Raw genomic sequence first — 22,844 nt, forward strand, 5'->3', positions numbered from 1 at the left:
AAAAGACGATTAAAAGGGAAAGATTTGAATTTAAACAATTACAAGAATGAGAAATATTTCGAGCAGAGGAAATATATTAGTGCGCACAGAGTTGGGGTTTTTTTTCTTTTTTTTTTTTTTTTTTTTTAAGATTTATTTATTCGACAGAAAGAGACACAGGGAAAGCGGGAACACAAGCAAGGGGAGCGGGAGAGGGAGAAGCAGGCCTCCCGCTGAGCAGGGAGCCATATTCGAGGCTCAATCCCAGAACCCTGGGATTCAACGACTGAGCCACCCAGGCACCCAGTCTTTCAAATTTTCAGTTACAAAACCTTGGCACATCACGCATTTCGTCCCCAAAGCCAACACCCCAGCCTCATAAAGAGGAAGAGGAAGTTCCCCCTTCTGCCAAGAAGCTCGGGTGAGTGGAGGAGCGGCACAGGGAGACAGCCTGCTGGGGTAAGGCCGGAGCTGAAACGCGGGCAAAGATGTGAGGTGTTGCTCGGCGGCCGGGACTTTACGGTAACTGAGCTGCGCGCCGGCCCCGCCCTCGTGCGCAAGCGCGGAGCCGTTGTCCGCGGAGCGGTTGCGAGCCCAGCGGTTTCCCGCACAGGCTCGCCCAGGCGCTGAACCGCGCAGGCTCGGAGGCCAGCTGGGCGGCTCGGCCCAGCCTGAATCCCCAGTGTCTGCCTCCCGCGGCGTCCTCAGTAAGTCGAGGGTCCAGCCGGAACAACCGCCGGAGACCGGGAAGCACCCTGCCCAGTGGCGGGGGTCCAGGATGGGGTGGGGGGTGGGGGCCGGGGGTGGGGGTGGGGGGCCGCCGACGAACTGGCACTGCCTGAGAATGTCAAGGCTAAGGGATTCCAGTGAGATGTGGCACATCTCTTTTGGGGGGGCCGGAGAGGGGGACCTGGACCTCTGCAACTCGGGGTATCCCCCAGAAATCCGTGTGCGTGGCACAGTATGTCCCCACACGGCCTGGACTGGACGATCCCAGGGAGTTGGATACTGTCACTGGCAAGTGTATGCGCAGTTCACACCGGAGCACCTTCCCCTGGTTCTGCAGCCTTCCCGGCCTGTTAGGGGCCTGTTGGATAGGGCCTGTCTTTCCCCACCAGGAATAATCCCGAAGCCAGAGTTTCCTCCCACTGAGGTCGTGATGAGGAGGTTGGAATTGGTGGTTACCCTCAGACTCTTCTTCCTTGCCTGGCGTTCATGATTCCCAGCTGTCTCCCATCCCTAAACTCTGACAGCCCCTGAATGGCTTCTGAGGTCCTGCGAGATCCGGCTTTAGAGGATTTAGTAACTTTGCTTTGAAGCGGGATGACCCTCAGCAGCCTGGTATCCTTCCCAGAGGCTCCACCTGTGTCCCTAACTATCCCTACATGGTCCAGACTCCAGACCAATCTCAGGGCTCTTGGTTGCCTAGTCGGTGTGGTACCTGCCTTCAAATATCCAGGACTTACAGGCTTGGAAAAGGGGCCATCATCCTAGGGGAAACCCAAGACCAGAAAGAGCCCAGGAGTAGGGCTCAAGCTCTGTCTCTGTCCTCCAATCCCAGACCCTCGGTCTCAGGAAAAATTTTGTGGCTGTAAACCTGGCCTCCCTCCCGGGGTAGAAACTGGACCTAGTCTCCGGTGGAATCTCCTCCAGGAGATTATGCCCAGGGTAGTTTTCTTGGACCTGTTCGAAGTGACACTTCCATCTTCCTGATCCCTAGGATCCGTCAACATGAATCCCGTCATCGTGGTCCACGGTGGCGGAGCCAGCAGTATCTCTAAGGACCGGAAAGAGCGGGTGCGCCAGGGCATCATCAAAGCCGCCGAGGTGGGTTACAAAATCCTGACGGAGGGAGGGAGCGCAGTTGACGCTGTGGAAGGAGCTGTGGCGTTCCTCGAAGATCATCCTGAGTTCAACGCAGGTATGTTTGCGGTGCAGTTAGTAACTGATGCCAAGTGAGGTTAAGCTTTCCCCCGAAACAAATAGAATCTAAAGTGCCAATGAATCTAGTAAGCTTTTTGGTAAAAATGTGCTAAAATATTTAATTTTTCTCTTTTTACCTGTTGACCAAATTGCTTTAAGAATTTTTAAATCCATCAGTTCACTTTTTTTAACTTGCTTCAGAGAATTCACATACTGAGATGCTTTTTTAGTAGATCTTTTCATGAGGGTGTGGGAATAGACTATATACTATAAAGCATACCCATATTGAGTTTTGAAAAATATATACATCTGTGTAACCACACCACAAGATTTAAAACATTGCCATCAGGGCACCTGGGTGGCTCAGTCGGTCAAGTGTCTGCCTTCCGCTCAGATCATGGCCCCAGGAACCCCGTATCCCGGGAGCCAATGCTTCTCCCTCTCTCTCTGCCTGCTGCTCCCCCTGCCTGTGCACTCTCGATTTTTCTCTCTCTCTGTCAAATAAATAAATAAAATCCTTTAAAAAAAATAAAAATAAAGCATTACCATCGTAACCCAGAATTTCCTTCATGCTGCTTTGCATTTAATCTGCCCTCATCCCCACTACCAGTTATCCACTGCTCTTCTGTCGTTATAGATTAATTTGCCTTCTCCAGAATTCCATATAAATGGAATCATGCAGAGTGTAATCTTCTCTGTTTGGCTTCTTCTCTAAGTTGATCCCTTTCTAGTAATCATCGTAATTACTACAAGTATCTACTATGTATCAGCCAATGGTCTGAGAAATTTGCATGATTAACTCATTTAATCTGCATTATGAGTTAGGTATAATTCTTATGCTCATTGATCTTAAAATAGAGAACCTAAAATCTAGGGATTAAAATACTGCTTGGGGGTGCCTGGGTGGCTCAGTGGGTTAAGCCGCTGCCTCCTCTCTCTCTCTCTCTGCCTGCCTCTCTGCCTACTTGTGATCTCTCTCTGTCAAATAAATAAATAAAATCTTTAAAAAAAAAATACTGCTTGGGATGATACCACCCACCCAACATCTGTCAGAGAAAAGAATTTCAGGACATCTGAACCAATTAGTTATGAAATACTGAGTATTTGTTCCAGCCTCTCACGTCTGAGACAACAACAACACAAAACTTTTGACCTGTAACTTAAAGATCATAAACTTCAGGCAATAATATTTTCTGTGTACGCTTTTAAAATTATTTTGGGGGATCATAGCTTGTTTTATTTTGTGCTATAAAATTAACAGTATTAAATGACTTATATTCTTAGAATATCGAGTGTCTTTTCTTAACAGATTAGTGCCTTTTTATTTTTGTATTCATTTTACGTTACTGGTCCCGGCATCAGAACCCTTGTTTCCTTGGCCTGTTTGTACATTGTCTCAATAAAACTTGCTCAATAAAGCACTCTTTAACACTTAAATGCAAGATTTCATAGTCAGCCTGAACATAGAATAAGGCATAAGTGCATTGTTATGGCTATGTTGGTTGAGTTGGAATTTACTAGATGCTCCCCCACCATTGTGACCTGCCTCCCCTGTTGCCAGCAGAGGGAGGGGTCTGCTGTTTCAAGGGAGTCTTGTTCAAGGACATGCCATTTGCAGTTGGGACCCTCTGGCTGACAAACACCCACTTATTCCCAAAGGACTTTGATTTGGAACAGGTCTCCTGGTCTGCCACTCTCTAAACTACTGGGATCAGTCATTTGCATGACCTGGGGAGTACTGATTCAGAACTGGAGTGGCTAGTTCTCATCTTTGCTCTATACCAGAGCCTGCCTTCTAAGTGACCCACTTCTTCTGTCCCAGGTGTCTACTATGCAGCACATTGAGGGAGAAGAGAGTAGAATCGTACAATCTGTAGCTTTTCTGGATTCTTCATTTAGCATAATGCGTTGGAGGGCCACCCATGTTGACATGAGTATTAATAGTCCATCCGTGGGGCGCCTGGGTGGCTCAGTGGGTTAAAGCCTCTGCTTTCGGCTTAGGTCATGATCTTAGGGTCCTGGGATCGAGCCCTGCATTGGGCTCTCTGCTCCACAGGGAGCCTGCTTCCCTTCCTCTCTCTCTGCCTGCCTCTCTGCCTTACTTGTGATCTCTGTCTGTCAAATAAATAACAAAATCTAAAAAAAAAAAAAAAAATAGTCCATCCGTTCCTACTGTTAAGTAGCATTCCATTGTATGAATATACTAATTCTTGGTCATTCACCAACCAGAAGACATGGCCAGTTGGGGGCCATTACAGATCACTAGAAACAATTGCATACAGGTTTTTGTGTGAACATAAGTTTTTCTTTCTCTTGGGTGAATACAAAGGTGTGGGATTGCTGGTTGTAGGGCAGGTGTGTATATCACTTTATTTGAAACTGCCGAACTGTCTTCCACAGTGACTCCCACTTTCCCTTCCCACCAGCAGTGTATGAAAGCTCTAGTTTCTCCACATCCTCACCAGCTCTTGGTGTTGTCAGTATTTGTGTTTTAGCCATTCTAGCAGCTGTGTGGTGGGATCTCGTTCTAGTGTTAATTTGCATTTCCCTAACAGCAAATGTTTATTGTAATATCTTTTCAAGTATTTTGTCAATTTTGGTATTGTGATTTTATTTATTACTGAGTTTTAAGAATTCTTCATAAATTCTAGATGTTGGCCTTTTATCAGATATGTGATTTGCAAATAATTTCTTTCGGTCTGTGGCTTGTCTTTCTTTCTCTTAAGAGTGTCTTTCAATGCTTGACTTATTTCGCTAAGCATGATACGCTCTAGTTCCATCCATGTTGTCGCAAATGGCAAGATTTCATTTCTTTTGATGGCTGCATAGTATTCCATTGTGTATATATACCACATCTTCTTGATCCATTCATCTGTTGATGGACATCTAGGTTCTTTCCATAGTTTGGCTATTGTGGACATTGCTGCTATAAGCATTCGGGTACACGTGCCCCTTTGGATCACTACGTTTGTATCTTTAGGGTAAATACCCAATATCTCCCTGATATGAGGAAGTGGTGATGCAACATGGGGGCTTAAGTGGGTAGGAGAAGAACAAATGAAACAAGATGGAATTGGGAGGGAGACAAACCATAAGTGACTCTTAATCTCACAAAACAAACTGAGGGTTGCTGGGGGGAGGGGGTTTAGGAGAAGGGGGTGGGATTATGGACATTGGGGAGGATATGTGCTTTGGTGAGTGCTGTGAAGTGTGTACCCCTGGTGATTCACAGACCTGTACCCCTGTGGATAAAAATATATGTTTATAAAAAATAAAAAATTTAAAAAAAAAAAGAGTGTCTTTCAATGAACAGAAGTTCTTAACTTTGTAGGAGTCCAATTTTATAATGGACTGTGCTTTTTGTATCATACCTTAAGACCTATCTGTCTATGCTGAGTGGCTCAGTCATGTAAGCATCTGCCTTCAGCTGATGTACTGGAATTGAGCCCCAAGTTGGGCTCCTTGCCCAATGGGGAGTCTGCTTCTGCCTCTGCTCATACTCTCTGTCTCTCTCTTTCGCTCTCTCTCTCTTTTTCTCTCTCTCTCAAATAAATGAAATCTTTTAAATATATATATATATATTGATATCTATATCTATATATATCTCTGCCTAACGCAGGGTCACATATGTTTTCTTTTATGTGTTTTCTAGAAATTTTATAGTTTCGGGTTTTGTATTTACATCTCTGATCCATTGTTAATAATTTTTTGTATATGATGTGAGGTGTTTATCAAGGTTGTTTTTGCATAATTGTTCCAGCACCAATTATTGAAAAAGCAATTCTTTCTTCATGGAATGCCTTTCCACCTTTGTGAAAAATCACTTGACTTTGTATATATGGGTCTATTTCTGGACTCTAATCCATTGGCCTATGTGTGTAACCTTTCACCAATACCACACTGTCTGGATGACTGTAGTTTTATATTAAGTCTTAAAATCAGGTAGTAAGAGTCCTGCAACTCTTGGTGCATATGTGGGTAATTGTTTCGGCTATCCTAGTCCCTTTGTCTTTCCCACCAATTTGAGAATCAGCATGTCAGTTTCTACCAAAAAAAGTCCTGCTAGGATTTTGACTAGGACTGTATTAACTCTATAGATCAGAGCAGTACTGAGTCTTTCAATCCAGTACTTCCAAAGCATGGTATATACTTGCATTTGTCTAAATCTTTGATCTCTCTCATCAGTGTTTTGTGGTTTTTAGCATGCATATCTTATAAATATTTTGTTAGATTTATACTTAGTTATTTCATGTCTTTTGGTACTATTTTAAATGTTACTTTTTACGATTGTCGCCAGTATAAAAGTACAATTGATCTTTTTCATACTTGCCATCTGTAGATCTTCTTTGGTAAGGTGTCTGTTCAGGTCTTTGTCTCATTTTGTTGTTATTTTTTGTTTTTTGTTTTTCCTTCTTTATCTCATTTTTTAATCAGATTTTTTGTTTTCTTATTGTTGAGTTATAAGAGTTCTTTGTGTATTTTAAATAATAGTCCTCTATCAGATGTGTCTTTTAAGAATGCTTTTTCCTAGTCTCTGGCTTGTCTTCGCATTCTCTTGACAGTGTCTTTCATATGGCAGAAATTTTTTGTTTTAATGACGTCTAGCATAACAATTTTTTTCTTTCACGGATCATGCCTTTGGTGTCGTATCTTAAAAGCCAAACCCAAGGTCATCTGGATTTTCTCCTATGTTATCTTCTAGGGGTTTTATAATTTCACATTTTACATTTAGGTGTGTGTTCCATTTTGAGTTAATTCTATGAAGAGGGTCTGATATGGGTTTAGATTTGTTTTTTTTGCCTATGGATATCCAATTGTTCCAGAACTGTTGTTGTAAAGACTTACCTTTGCTCCCCTGGATTGCCTTTGTCTGAAGATTCTGAACCCAATTCCAGTGCATGTGTAGGTTTTCCCACACCAAGCACTTTTCCTACACCAGCTGGGTATCCTATAATTTAGCTCATTTCTGACACTGTCCCCCTGGAGGTAACATCAGATTCCACAGGTGAGGGGGCCTCAGTGGCTCAATTGCTTAAGTGTCAGCTCAGGTCATGATTCCTGGGTGAGGGGATCAGGTCTGGCATCAGGCTCCCTGCTCAGCAGGGAGCCTGCTTCTTCCTCTGTCCCTCCCCTTCCCTGACTTATGTGCCCGTGCTCGCTCACTCTCTCTCTCTCTCTCAAATAAATAAATAAATAAAATCTTAAAGGTGAAGGGCTCAGTCCCACAAGACTACCCTCCACTTCAGATGCCAACTGTGAATCTAGGTTGTTCCTTGTGCTTCTGACCTACTGGCTGTAAATTAAGTAATTAATAAAGTCCTTTTTTTTTAAGATGTTACATTTATAGGGGCACCTGGATGGTACAGTCAGTTGGGCATCTAATCCTTGGTTTTGGCTGAGGGTCATGAGATCGAGCCCCACCTTGGGCTCCATGCTTAGCACAGAGTCTGCTTGTGTTTCTCTCTCCCTCTCCCTCTGCCTCTCCCCGCCTTGCTTGTGCTCTCTCATGCACATGAGTTCTCTCTCTAAAATAAATTAGTCTTGTTTTTTAAATATTTTATTTATTTATTTGAGAATAAGAGAGAGTGTGCAAGAGAAAAAGCACAAGCAGGGGGTGCAGGAGAGGAAGGGAGAAACAGACTCCTCACCCAGCAGGGAGCCTGACATGGGGTTCCATCTCTGCACCATGAGATTGTGACCTGAGCTGAAGGCAGCCACTTAACCAACTGAGCAACCCAGGTGCCCCCAAAATAAATCTTTAAAAAAAAAAAAAAAAGAAAAGAAAAGATGTTGAATTAATTGGCGTAAGAGTTATTTACAATGTATTTTATTATTTTTTTGATGTCTGTAAGGTCTCTAGAGAGGTCCCATATTTCATTCTTGATATTTGAATTTTTGTCTTTTTTTCTTGGTTGGTCTAGCTAGAGTTTATCAAGTTTGGTTTTTGGGGTTTTTTGGTTTTTTGTTTTCAGAAAAACAGTAGCTTTTGGTTTGGGGAGGGTTTTGTGGATTTTTTTTATTATTTTTTTCTTTTACTATTTTTCTCTTCTGAATTTCATTGATTTATCTGTATTATTTCCTTTCTTCAACTTACTTTAGGAATAATTTACTATTATTTTTAGATCATTAATTTGAGACCAGTCTTTTCTAATACAAGCATTTAATACTTTAAATTTTCCTCTAAGCCCTGCTTTGATTATATCCTATAAGTTTTCATATGTTGTCTTCTCATTTTCATTCTGTTCAGAACATGTTATAATTTCATTTGTGACTTCCGCATTGAACAGTGGGTTATTTAAAAGTGGGATAATGTCCAAATATTTGTGGATTTGCCAAATATCTGTCTGATTTTTATTTTAATTCTGTTAACAATCAAAGGACATACTCTGTGTTATTTACATTCTTTTGAACTTTGTAAGGTTTGAGTTTTGACCCAGAATATAGTGTCTCTTAGTATATATCCTACTTGCATTAAAAAATTTAGAATATATACTCTGCTATTGTTGTATGGAAGATTCTGTAAATCTCAGTAAGGTCAAGTTAGTTGATAGTGTTGTTCAGATCTTTTATCCCTTCATTTTCTGTCTATTTCTGTTGATTACTGAGAGAGGAGTGTTGAAGTCTTTCACTTTAATTGTGGATTTCTCTATTTCTCCTTTGACTTCTATCAGTTTTGCTTCATATGTTTAGAAGTTGTTGTTAGGTACATAGGCTGCTGTCTTTGTGTGAACTGACCCCTTTTATCAGTTCAAAGTGTCATCATTATTTAACATTCCTTGTTCTGAAGTCTACTTTGCTGGATGTTAATATAGCTTCTCCAGCTTTCATTTAATTCATTTTAGCATGGTATAACTTTTTCCATCCTTTTATTTTTAACCTATCTATATCTTTATGTTTAAAGTGGATTTCTTTTAGGTAGCACATAGTTGTAGCCTACCTTTTTATACAGTCTGACCATCTCTGCTTTTTATTGGGATGTTTATGCCATTTTCATTTAAGGTGATTATTGATATGGTCAGGTATTAATCTGTCATCTTGCTATTTGTCTTATATTTGTCCAATCCATTCATTGTTCCTTTTTTCTCTTTTTCTGTCATCTTTTGAGTTGAGTGTTGTTTATGATTCTGTCTTACCTCTTTTGTTGGCGTAATAGCTAGACTTCTTTTTTTAGGGTTATTTTAGAGTTTATAGTATATGTCTCTCACTTGTCACAGTTTACCTTCAAGTCGTACTTCATACATAATGTCAGAACCTTGTAATGGCATACGTGTTTCCCCTTTCCTTGCCTTTGTGCTATTGCTGTCATAAATTTCACTTCTGTGTATGTTATAAATTGCCCAATATGTTGCTATTATTTTTGCCTTAAATAGTTTTACAGAGAGATATAGATATACACACACATATATATACATTTTTTTTGAGAGAGAGAGATTGAGCATGAGTAGAGGGGAAGGGCAAAGGGAGAGGGAAAAGGCAAGAATCTTAAGCAGAACTTGCCGAGTGTTGAGCCCTACGTGGGGTTTGAACTCACAACCCTGAGATCATGACCTGAGCTGAAATCAAGAGTTGGACGCTTAGCCAACTGAACCATCCAGGCACCCCTAAACATTTATATTTTAAAGATATTGTTAAAATAAAGGGAAAAATATTTCTGCTTATCCATTTACCAGCCACTTCCTGTGCTTTTCCTTCCTTTGTGTGGCTTATGATTGCTGTCCACTGTCCTTTTCCTTCTTCCTGAGAGACTTCCTGTACATTTTTTGTAATGCACATCTGCTATTGGCCATTTCTTTCCGCTTTTATGTAACTGACAAAGACTTTGTTTTCAGTTTTTGAAAGATACTTTCACTGGTTATTGAACTTCCAACTTGACAGGCTTTTGTGCTTGTGTGTGTGTGCGTTGTCATTGTTGTTTTTTAATTTCAGGGCTTTAAAGACATTGCTCCACTATCTTCCAGGATGCATCATTTCTGACAAGAAACATATTCTCATTCTCATTTCTTTTCCTCTCTTCCTAATGCTTCTCTCTGGCTACTTTTAAGATTTTCTGTCTCATTAGCACCCAGCTGTTGGATCAAGATGTCCTTGCATGTAATTTTCTTCATGTTTCTTTTGCTTGGAGTTTACTGAGCTTCTCAGATCTGTGAATTTGTAGTTTTAATCAAATGTGAAAATTTTTTCTTGGTTTTTCTTTAAACATTTTGTTGCCCCTCTGTCTCACCTCTCCTTTTAGAGATTCTAATTACACATAGATTGGGTTGCTTGAAATTGTCCCTGAGCTCAATGGTCCTCTGTTAATTTGAGGTTTTTTAATCCTTTTTTATTTTTCATTTTGGATGGTTTCTATTGCTGTGTCATCGTGTTCATTAGTCTTTCCTGCTGCAGTGTCTAACCTTGTTTTAATCCCATCCAGCGTACTTTCCACTTCAGATGTTTTTTTTTTTCATCTCTAGAAGTTCTGTTTGGGTCCTTTTTATATTTTCCTGCATGTTCTGGTACATACAGAATATAGTTTTAACAGCTATTTTATTAACATCCTTGTCTACTTTCTATCATTATGTCATTTATGATCTGTTACTATTAAGGAATTGTCTATTATCTAATAGATATCTATTATCTAATAGATAATGTATCTATTATACATTATCTATTATGTCATTTATGATCTGTTACTATTAAGGTTTTTTCCCCCTTCTCGTTATGGATCATATTTTCTTGCTTCTTTGTGTGCCTGGAAATTTCTTATTGCATGCCAAACATTGTGAATTTTATCTTATTAGGTACTGAGCAATTTTATAATCCTTTAAATATTCTTGAGCTTTGTTCTTATCCCATTTTACAGATGAGGAAACAGGCACAAAGAGGTTAAGCGTAGCTAGCCTTACAGCCATTATCTGGGCAAAAGCAGTTGGAGGAAGGATGCTGGTGGTAAAGAGAGCAGCATGCACAAGGGCACTGAGCAATGAGAACTCATGGTGCTTTCATGGAAACCTAATATCTCAGTAAAATGCAGCCAAGGAAGGGGGATACAGCTGGTAAAGGAGATCAGAAGCCAGATCGAGAAGGGCTTCATATTTTATATTTTGTAGGTCATGGGGTGCCGAGCTAGATGTGTGTTTCCAATTTTAGTATATGTGCTCCCGAAACGAGCACTAGATGTGTGTTTCCAAACCTATTTGTCTGGCAATGGAGTAGAGGATGAATTAAAGTCAGTGGCTTAAAGGAAACTTGGGAGCCATTTCTAAGTTCTGAATTCTTGCTTTTCAACTTCTCTTTGGTTTTAGGTTGTGGATCTGTCTTGAATGTAAATGGTGATGTTGAAATGGATGCCAGTATCATGAGTGGAAAAGACCTGTCTGCAGGAGCTGTGTCTGCAGTCCGCTGTATAGCAAATCCCATTAAACTTGCACGGCTTGTTATGGAAAAGGTATGTTACGAAAGCATCCTCTTCGTAAGAAATTATTACCGATGTACTTTAGCAACTAAAAGTTGTCTAACTGTAGGGAAAAACTTGTGAGCACTGTCCTCCTAAAACCATATAAAAGAACAGAAGCAATGTTATTTAAATTTCTCAAATAAGCCGAGACTCAGCGCTATTGACTAGTGGAATTTGACTAGTAACCCCTTGTCCAGTAATTACTTTGTTTTCACGTTGTCTTCCTGTATTTTTTTAAGTCTTTTTCAACACGTATGACATAAGAGATACAAACTGAACAGACCAACTATTTAATAGCTTGTGTAAAATAAAGATGAATTATGTTCTCTAAACTTAAGATCGTACATGAATACCTTTCTAGTACCATTCCATCACTTTGGGAGTTTTTTAAAAATACAAGGTCTCAAGAGTGCCAGGCCCTGTTCAACATTCAGAAAAGCAAGCCAGTGGAATTTGCATCTTTGAGGCTTTGTACCCAGAGAGAAGTAATTATATCCACACAGTTGGAACGGTTAAAAAGATTTTAACTATTTCAAAAAACTAACCATGTTTCTGTTTCTTTCTGGCTCAAGACAACTCACTGCTTTCTGACTGACCAGGGCGCAGCAAAATTTGCAGCAGCCATGGGAGTTCCCATGATTCCTAAAGAGCAGCTGGTGACAGAGAGAAACATAAAACGTCTAGAAAAAGAGAAAAATGAGAAAGGTGCTCTGAAGCTAGGCTTCCAACAGTAAGTGTCACCTATGGCTCGCAGTTTGCGGACTTACTCAGATGTATCAGACAAGGATCTGATTATCTACATTTCGTAGATAAGTCAGGAGTCACTTGGTAGTTTTCGTTTTTGTACAGAGCAATTGACTCTATATCATGGAAAAACTGCTCTTTTGATTCTTACATTTAACCTCATTTATTAGTCCTATAATAGCAACTCAAATTCGGCCAAGAGTTCCTTCTCCAGTAGTAGAGTGCCTTATGTTACGGGATTAACTGCCGATGCCTCTTGATCAGTTTGTACCATAAGCAGACAAAACAAGCTGTCTGGGATCTCGTGTACCCTCTGAAGTTACTTGAGTGTGCTGCCCTAGTGCAGAGAAATCCGTACAGTTTGTAGAAGTTTGAATTAATCATTTGTTCTGAATTACGATTTTCTGTGTTACAGATTTCAGAAGCCCAAAATAAAAGCCCCCTTATTCAAAGCAAAATTTGAAAAATAAAATTGGAATATGGGCTAGGAGTTTATAGTGGGATATAATTATTAACTCTGCACACTCCTTCTAAGATCTGTCATTTTGAACCAGCAGTATACTTTAATATTACCTAGGGAGCTTTTTCAAAATACACATGCCTGGTCCCCTTCCCTGAAGAATTTAATTTAATAGATTTGAGGTGAAGAGGCCAGGCAGATGTATCAGGAGAAAGTTTCCCAGGTAGTTCTGATGTGTCCCCAGATTAAGAATCTGTTTTACAAAATCAGCCATGTACTGGTAGCTTTTGATAACCTTACCAAGTGTGTAGGCTAGAGTCACAGGAATGGGGCTGCTTTATCGATGGTTCTTGGGTGTTTTACCAGATGTTACCACATCACTTTCCAGAAATTCTGCAACAGCTCACATCTCTACCAGCCAGTATTCCCCTTAGATATAAGCGAGAGGGCCCCCGTCCTGGGTCCTGCGCTTCAGAGGAACACCACCCCCATCACAAATATACAAAACAGTTGGCTTATTGCCGACACTTGGGGCACCTCTGTCACTCAGCAGTGGCATAGCATGACCCTTAACCCTCACCATCCACTCTTGTGATTAATACCACTCAGCCCCCAGGGAAATGCTTCTCTGCATCTCTTGCTCTATGTCTTGAAAGCGAAGGCCACCTAAATCTAAAGATTTATGGATTGTGCCACTGCTGATACCGGAAATGGACACTGCTTCGGAGTGGGGGGAAGAATTGAACAGCAGAAGGACTTAGGTAAGAGGAAAAGACAAGACAAATTAATAACTTGTCAAATAAATTCTTATATAACAAAGTAATTGTTTCCCAGTAGTGCCAAGTATCCATTTTCTTGCCTCCTTACATGTTCTATGCTATGGTTCTGGTGGGATTCGTGGATTAGTACAATATCTGCAAGACTTGCATATGAGGACAGATGCCCATGAGTCTAAAATATGTACATGCGTAGGTCTAGACCAGCACTGTCCAACAGGAAGATGAAATGCATTTGCAATTTAAAATATTTCTAGTGGCCACAGTAAAAAAGTAAAAAGAAACAGGTATGGGGCACCTGGGTGGCTCAGTCAGTTAAACATCTGACTCTTGATTTTGGCTCAGGTCATGATCCCAGGGTCATGAGATCAAGCCCCACATCAGGCTCCACACTCAGCGCTGGTCTGCTTGAGATTCTCTCCCACTGCTCCTCCCCACCCCACCTCACACTCTCTCTGTCTCTAACAAAAAAAAAATAATAATAATAATAATACACAGATGAAATTAATATATTTATCCCAATATAACCAAAATTTTTTCATTTCAGCATGTAATCAATATAAGAAATTATTTGAGATATTTTACAGTCTTCTTTCACACTAAATCTTCAGAAATCTGACCCATGTGCTAGGCTTGCAGCACACCTCCCCACCTCACCCTGGGGGCTGCCCACACTTCCAGTGGCCAGTGGTGCAGGTAGCTCATGCCAGCCACATTGGACAGTGTGGGTCTAGACAGAACCTGCCTGAAGAACCAGCTCTATGTTGGCAACTAAATGGACATTGTATGTTAGCTATGATTTTATTTATAAAAATATGTTAAAATTTTTAGCTTTTAAGGAATTTTAAAATGTTATATTCACTAATTATAATTCATGTTTTACCTGTACTATTAATAGGTAATTTGGTATATTTTAGGAAAAAGCCTAACTTTTTGAAGTTATATCTGCAATTCATTTGTATTTACTCAGTTATATTTGCTGTTCATTTTTGGTTAAAATAATTCTAATTTTGTACACTTTCAAGACAATTACATCTTTTTAATCCCTAGATTATTGAAAAATGCATGTTAAGTCAAGATTTTGATAGAAAAAGAATACAAAAGTGAACAAAAGAAAACAAAAAACTGAGAGGTAAAAAGGAAAATAATCTTCCAGGATACAGTCCACATTCATTTTAAAAAGGAACGTAGTAAAGAGGCGTCTTTCAGGATGGTCCACCTAATGTTCACAAGCAGGACATTCCAAATTCTTGGTCCAGTGAAGATTTAATTACCTTTTGGAACAGTGGAAATTATTAAGAATATTATTCTTGCCACATCCTCAGTTTGTACAGTTCCAATGAAATCCCAGCGGTTCTCCGTCCTTTACTGCAGGAAGAGCTAATTGCTCATCACAAAGAATCACACACCAAAAGGACATGTGCAGGCAGTAGGATTGGGCAGTAGGATAGAGGAAAAAGAAAAAGACCATCTGAAACAAGGATGTAATGTTTTTGAAAGAATAATACAGTGTGCCCGATATTTAGCCATGGCACTCGTCATCAGCACTGTGTTTACAAAACACAGTGGGACATTTCTAGGCTTAATAAAAATTATTTCAGAATTCAATAATGTAATTAAGACAAAAAATAATAAAACCGACTATCGCTATCTAGGATAGAGAATTCAGACATTAATTTAGTGGGTGATAAGTGAGAGAGGAAATCAAATACCTAAAATGTTTTAACAAAATATTCAGTTCAACTGGAAGGTACCATGGTCAGAAGACACGTCAAGCAACTAACATTTATTGAATGTATTGCTGTGCCACCCCGAGAAGAAAAACAAGTCTAACTCATCTGCGTTTTGGAAGTAGACATTTTGGATTTAGAGAAGAAGTGGGGAGAACTTTCCATCTTAGGCATCAGTTTAAAAGACCCATCAAAGGTCATGTGGCACCTGGGTAGCTCAGTCGATTAAGTAACCAACTCTTGATTTTGACGCAGGCCATGATCTCAGGGCTGTGACATCAAGCCCCGTGTCAGGCTCCACACTCAGTGCAGAGTCTGCTTGAGATCCTCCCTCTGCCTCTCCCCTTTACCCATCTGCACATGCTCACTTTCTCTAAAATAAAGCTTTAAAAAAGTAAAAGACTGTCAAAGGCAAGCCTGTGATAATGGAGTGAACATGGTTGGTAAATAAAAGATAGATAAACATGAAGTTTAGCCAAGAGCCCAGAAGTTTTTGATGTGACGTGTAGGCTCACAGTTTGAAACTACTTCTAGGAAGTGTGCCCCCAGTGTGCACCAGCGCCGACGTTGTGGACAGGAGAAGGTCCAACATAGGATTCTCTAGACAGGCCCAAAATGGAACGGCGTGCTCAAACTCCTATCTGACCTTGGAACAAATCTCTTACAGATGGTGGCAATGACCAACTCAGTTCTGTTAAAGTAATTACATTGAATTTAGATTTTAAAATTCCATGAAATCACAGAAGATTCTCAAAGAGTAAATTACGGACTTAGTGAAATTAATTTTGTTGCTACCTACAGTCACTTAATATGAACTCTTAATTTCTATTGATAAGCTTAATAAAAGCTTTAAAAATCTTTTTGGCTATTTCACTTTTAAAAAGATTGAAAACATATCATAAATATATTATTGAATATATATTATTAAAATAAGTTTAGAGAAAAACAAAATCACACTGCATGGAAAATATGCAAGAAGAATACATTCCAGGGGCTCCTGGGTGGCTCAGTCTGTTACTTAAGAGTGTCCAGCTCTTGATTTCAGCTCAGGTCATGATTCAGGGCCATGAGATCAAGTCCCAGGCTTCCGCACTGGGTGTGGCGCCTGATTGGGGTTCTCTTTCCCTCTCCCTCTCTGCCTCCCAGCCACTTGAGCACTCTGCACTCTCTAAAAAGAGAAGAAGGAAGAAGAAGAAGAATAGCATTCCGTAAAATAAAAGGAACCTGAAAGAAGTCAACAAAAATTGTTGCCTACCTTGAAGGAGAAGATTCACATTCAAATAATCCCCAAATCAGCTCCCATAGAGGCTGTCTTTCTGTCTGTTGTGTATCAGAGCATACTGCCATTTGAAGAGAGACTTGGCCAAAAACAACACAGCTGCTACTTTCAGTCTTCTTTATAATACACTGGCAGTGAAATGTGAAAGAGCTGCATGGATCTAGGTGCCGCTGAAGAGACGGTATAAATGACTACGGGGAGCGATCGTGACATGTATGATCAAATTATGAAATAGTGTCTTCTGTTACAGAAATGTATCCTGCATGCCTGGTAGCATTTGAGCTGGTAATGTTCAAATCAGGAGTTCCTTTCCAAATCTGAGGATTGCGTTAAGAATTTTGTTGCGCATCCCAGTTGCTGCTGCCTCAGCAGAGGGAAGCTTCTCCAAATTAAAAACCTGCAAAGAACTACACAGACTCAAAAAAGATCTGTCTTAGGTGGCAGTTTGTCAAGAGAATGCATGTTGTACAGACATACGATTATAAGAACTTACTGCTTCCTGGAATGAAAGCAGGAAAATCAACCTCATGGAGTAAACACTTAATAATTTATAGGTGTGTGTGTGTGTGTGTGTGTGTGTCCCACTCATCCAGCCATCAATAGCTGATCAACAAAAGACCCAGATGGGCACAATAATAATTACATTAAGTCATTATTGGTAGTTTGTCCACTTTTGGTCATGTAAAAAAAATGGCTTTACAATATTTTTGAAGACATATGCACCACACTAAGATAAAAGAACGTATCTACAGCTTCTAAAAAGTGAACAGATGGTGTAATGGCTACCGTTTGTACCTTGTAGTCATGCCTCCACACCTTATGAATGTTAGGGGTGCGCCTGCCACCAGCAGAGTCTGGGGGTGTCCCCCGCATGAGGAGGGTAACACTGTCACTTTAAGTTGTATCCCCTATCAACACATGTGAGCTTTTGGCATTTGTTGGTGGGCCATTTGTTTCTATGGATTTGCCTATTTTTGTCCTATGATCATTTTTTTTTCTCTTTCACTGTTAGGTCCCTTCTTCTCAGTCTTAAGGCTGTCTACTCTGTTTAAAAAAAAAAAAAAAATTCCAAATCTGTTATTTTTAGTCTTACTTTTGCTTTGCTTATGGTATTTTTGCCATACACAAGTTGTTAATTTTTTGTAATCAAATACACAGTCCACCTCTCTCGTATAGTTTGTAGGACTAGAAACATAGAAGGTATTTCCTACCCTGAGATGTCTGTAGTCCCCTAGACTTTCCTGAAGAATTCTGTTTTATGTTTTATATTCAGGCCTTGAACTCTCTGGAGTTGATTTTTGTGAATGCAGGAAGACAGGGTTCCTGTTTTCTTCCTAGCAGACTGCCAAATTTCTCTTTGTAGCCCCCTGAATGCCAGCCCACATCCAGCTGCAATTTGCTCCCTCCGTGTGATTGCCCAATAGGTACCTCAAGCTTGTGTCCACAACTGAACCCAGCATTTCCCCCACCTAACCTTGCTCCCCATGCACTGTGAACCAACAGACACCAAAAAACCTATTCCTAATAGTCTGCATTTCAGTGAATGGTTTCTGTACCCTTTTGGTTCTGGAAGCCAAAGCCTTAGAGCCATCCCTAATCTCTTTCTTACCCAGCATGCCCGCAAAGTCCGTCAGCTCTGCCTTCAGTGTCCTAAGCCAAGCCCACTTCTCTGTGTCCCAGGGGCACCCTAATGAGGCCAGTGACCCTTCAAGCCTCCTGACAGTCTCTAGTTCCACTCTGGTCTCCCTCAGTCCACACACAATTGCCAGAGTAATTATTCTAAGAGAAACTTTTCGTATATGTACAGCCTACCTCTGGAAGTGCACAAGTCTTACATCACCTCTGATGACTTTTCACAGTGGACCCATATAACCAGCCTCCAGGTGGGGAAACAGATCATCACCCGATGCCCTCCCCACCCCTCACCCCCCAACCCCGTCATGCTCCCTTCCATTCCCAGTCCTGCCCTAAAGGCAGCCACTTACCTGGCTTCTAACACTGTAGACGGCCATTGCCAGTTTTTGAACTTGATTTAAGTGCAACCATATAGTATGTACTTTATTTGGTGCCTTCTTTCCTCATTGTATTTCTGAGACCCTTCCATGTGTCACATCCACAGTAGCTCATTCTCATGGCCATAGAGGATTCTGTTCCATGCCTACATCTCAGCCCACCCCCTCTGCCTTTGCTGGACATTTACATCACTTTCAGGTTTCTGTTACTACAAACAGTCCTGCTGTGAACATTTTGCTGTATGTTTTTTGGTGAATGGAGCTCCACATTTCTGTTGGGAGAATGCAGAAATGTGGGAGTGTGATTGCCAAGTCAGCGTTGGTAGATTCTGCCAGATGGTTTTCCAAAGAGTTGACCCAGTTTATGTTTCTAGCAGTAGTGACTGAGCGTTCCAGTTCTGCATATCCTGACCCACACCTGCTACTGGGTAGCAGTCTTCATTTTTCGCCATCCTGATGGAAGGGTGTAGTGGTAAAGAATGATATTTTTAAAACTGAACTCATCTTGTGACACATCTCGGCTCAGGTTTGGCAATGTCTTCCCATCTCACTCAGGGCCTGTGTGTAGGAGGACCCTATAATTTAGTGTTCAGATCAGAACTTGACTTTGAGAGTGAAGGAACTGTTACATAGGGATAAATCAGGACCGTTCTGGGTCACCAGGGTACAGTCCCCCCACCCATCAGAGCCTCCATGGTCTGGCTGCTGGCCATTCCCTGAGGCCCCCTATCCTCTGTCCCTCACTTTATTCACTGCAACCACAGTGACCTCCAAATTCCATGAGTTTCACAACCATGTTCCAGCTTCAGGAGACTCCTCCCCAGCAAGCCTGGGGATTGCCCTCACCTCCTTCAGAGAGGCCCTGCATAAAGCCTTCTCCACACTGCTGGAGTCATCATTTTTACTGTTGTTCCATAAAAAATTTTTTATCACCCTGTTGCCCTCTGCCCCCAAATGCAAGCTGCACAGGAGAAGGGACTTTGTCCGTTCACTTCACTGCCATGCCCAGCACTTACTACATGCCTCGAATATAGTTCATTATAGAATCTGGGTGGTGGGTATTATAGCTGTTGTTCAGTTTCTTCCAATTCTTTTTACGCGAAATGTATAATACGTTACAGAAAACAGTCGCATATTACATCTTTACAGCAAGCCCTGTGACACAGGCAAAGTGAGGTGTGACAGGCAGCATCAGCATTACCTGGGAGGCTCTGAGAAATACAAGGTCTTGGGTCCCCCGTACCCACCAATTCAGGATCTCGGGGGTGGGCCCAGGGATCCAAGAGATTTTTATGCACACAACATTTGAGATGCACTCAATTGTTTTTACCCCTGTTTTATAGGAGGGGAAAATGAGACACAGAAAAAAAAACTTAGTAATTAAGTCACATGGCTAAAGGACGGTGGTGCTGGGATGGGATGTGCTCTCAAGGCTGAGATCTAAAGGGATGTCTAGCAACCTATCTGACCTGTAGAATAAAAAGCTAACATGAGCCGTAGATGTTGGAATCAAAGCGTGTCCCGTTTGCCCTTAGCACCTAAGGTGGGAACTTAAGGGCCGTTCAGCTACAATGTTAACTTGTGATGGTGTGTCTCGTCTCAGTCTGTCACTTTTTTATTTTTGGCAGAGACTTGGGAACAGTGGGGGCCGTCGCCTTGGACTGCAAAGGAAACGTAGCCTACGCAACCTCGACGGGTGGCATCGTTAATAAAATGGTCGGCCGGGTTGGGGACACTCCATGCGTAGGTAGGCTTCCTGGCTGGCTGCTGCCCCGCCCCTTCTGCTACCGTCCACTGGTCTCCTCTCTTCCCTCCCCGCCTCTTCCAGCCGCTCCGGCATTTCCGGGAGTGCGGGGGTGGGGGTAGGGGGCACCTGTATCGAGCAAGGGAGGGCTTCTCCGAGGCTGGTGGCTCTGGGGACGACGTGGGGAGGCTCAGGTGGCCCCTAGCAAGCCCCCAAGGGCCTCTTTCTTCTCTCTAGCTCCAGGTTCAGGCTCTGTGGTCCTAGTCCGGAAGAGTTACATACACAAAGCCTCTTTGAGCCCAGGCATGGGCTCAAATTAACACACTGAGAAAAAGCTGAGAATTTAGGTTGATTTCATACCACTAGATTTGAGTGGTATGGAAGTGACGTAGTGCTGCTACAAATGGAAGTGTTTGCGTTGACATTGAAGTACATCCTCTAGTTCCCCGGGTGTGGGTGCGTGGCCTGGCTGGGAGTGGCGGAATGGGCTCTGAGGAGGAGAAGGAGCCTTCCTGGAGGAGCTGCTCCCTGAGAGCTCAGGCCAACCCCTCCCCCCACCACCACCACCACTGATTTCAGGGTCATTACCTGGCCATTTCTACTCCACCTTTGCATCTCAAGGTCACGGCTACTGACCTTCCTTCATACTTTGGCACTCTGGGATTAGCATTTAGGTAGCATTAGATTTGATACGTGTTTGAATTTCTTCACTGTTGCTGCTCAGTTAGAACCAGTCCACCTTTTTTGAGCAGGATCCGGAGGTTATGCTGACAATGACATTGGTGCCATTTCAACAACGGGGCACGGGGAGAGCATCCTGAAGGTGAATCTGGCCAGACTGACTCTCTTCCACGTAGAACAAGGTACATAGAGCAAGTTCATATGGTCTGAAGACAAGTGAATGGAAGCGCTTTATAAATAGGCTGTGAAGTATCTGAAACCCTTTCCCATTTGCTTTAGATGTTCCTTTCAGGTTGTTAACACTACTTTGACTTCTTCCCACCTTGTGTTAGGATCTGGAAAGAAGTGCACTTAGACTGCTGTCATGTTGGGCATCTCAGGGGCAGTAGAGAGACTTTGAGTCTGAGTGTGGAAGAGAAGGCAGCTCCACTTAGGCTGATGGGTTCCATCTCCATGCAAAGAGGGCCTCTGTGGTGAGGACCCTTCTTTGAAGCATTCAAATAGAAATCATTTGCCCGGGGCACCTGGGTGGCTCAGTAGGTTAAGCCTTTGCCTTTGGCTCGGGTCGTGATCCCAGGGTCCTGCATCGGGCTCTCTGCTCAGCAGGGAGCCTGCTTCTTCCTCTCTCTCTCTCTCTACCTGCCTCTCTGCCTACTTGTGATTCCTGTCTGTCAAATAAATAAATAAAAATCTTAAAAAAATAAATTCTATTTTTAAAAAAAGAAAGAAAAAGAAATCATTTGCCCAAAACCTTTTGTTAACTCATTTAGGTTTTTAAACTGCAACTGATTCTCCCACCAGATTCCTTTCATTACAATGCGTGTTGTTTCTCAACCTTTCCTTGTTTTCAGGAAAGACCTTGGAAGAGGCAGCCGATATGTCGTTGGGTTATATGAAGTCAAAGCTGAAGGGTTTAGGCGGTGTCATCTTGGTCAGCAAAGCAGGAGACTGGGCGGTAAAGTGGACCTCCACCTCCATGCCCTGGGCAGCCGCCAAGGATGGCAAGCTGCACTCTGGAATAGATCTCCATGAGACCAGTGTCGCTGATCTGCCCTAGGGCCCCGAAGATTGTATTGTAGAAGCTAGCTTGGAGGGAGAGGCCGGTTTCCTGGTGTGGAGACTTGGCTTAATCAATTAGATCTAGAAATGGAAAATTCTGCAGTCTGTTACTCGTTTTGTCGCCTTGATCAATGAGTATCTGAGTGTTTGGTTGAGGGGCGGATCGGGAAGTGCCAAGAGACACGCCCCACTAAGGTCAAAGTAAGACCAGTGTAGATGACCACGTCCTGAGTCTTTCTTATGAATTGTCCCCAGTATCTTAGATTAGAAAGGAGAAACGACATGATCTGAGCAGAACAGCAGCCACCTCAGTGCAGGGAGTTCCATATGGGATCAGAAGACCCGCCGCAGGGACAGAACGGCAGGCTCAAAAGCTGGGGGGAGGCCAACACCTCCCAGGGCTATCTTGGTTGCAGAGTTCATGTTAAGTCAGAAGAATATCAGGGAAAAGAACCCATGAGAGGAGAAGCTGATTTTTCTTTCTAAGAAGGTTCATATCTCCTCTGACTTACTAATGTAGACATGTTTCTAGATCCTTTAAAAGTAGCCTCTGGTAACCCATAGCCCCCAGTCTGGAGGTGAAGGGTGTAACGGAGACTCTGCGGGGTTCCTGCAGGTCTCGTGGGCTCCCAGGTGAGTCTGCTAGCCTAGCATTTCCCACCAGCCTCTACCTGCTGCAGGCCCTCCTGGTGCTCGTGCTGAGGAAGGGGGCTCATGAGCTCTCTCTCTGCCGCTGCTCTAACCAGAGCCCATGGGATGCCCCTCGACCTACTGCATTCCCTCGCTGTCCAGGGCCGTGGGCCCCCACGTGACTGCAGGTGCCGCGTGTTCAGCATGGTCAGCGTGACAGAAAACGTAATTTCCTTGGCGGAAACTGTTCCTACCCATCTCTCTTTACACTGGAAATGATATTTCTGCTGTGACGGTTTTTTAGTCTGTCAGGTCTTACCTTCTCTCTGGAAAGAAATGTCTTAACTTTAAATTCCATGTGCTACTAATAAAATATATTTTGAAAGAATAA

General features: G+C 42.2%; 1 protein-coding gene across 2 annotated transcripts; it reads left to right on the forward strand.

Moving 5' to 3' along the window:
* The first annotated feature begins 386 nt into the window (after positions 1 to 386).
* ASRGL1 (asparaginase and isoaspartyl peptidase 1) lies at positions 387 to 22,844 on the forward strand. Of its 2 annotated transcripts, none has more exons than XM_082748126.1 (7): positions 387 to 686; positions 1,700 to 1,900; positions 11,187 to 11,329; positions 11,911 to 12,068; positions 19,968 to 20,086; positions 20,836 to 20,946; positions 21,616 to 22,844. In XM_082748126.1, the coding sequence occupies exons 2-7, from the start codon at positions 1,711 to 1,713 to the stop codon at positions 21,819 to 21,821; spliced, it is 927 nt and encodes a 308-aa protein (XP_082604252.1). In that variant the 5' UTR covers positions 387 to 686; positions 1,700 to 1,710; the 3' UTR covers positions 21,822 to 22,844. The 2 variants fall into 2 exon arrangements, with proteins under 2 accessions (XP_082604252.1, XP_082604253.1); XM_082748127.1 differs by having other exon boundaries at positions 392 to 501.

The sequence above is a fragment of the Mustela nivalis genome (assembly GCF_964662115.1).
Source record: "Mustela nivalis genome assembly, chromosome: 9".
NCBI lineage: Eukaryota > Metazoa > Chordata > Mammalia > Carnivora > Mustelidae > Mustela > Mustela nivalis.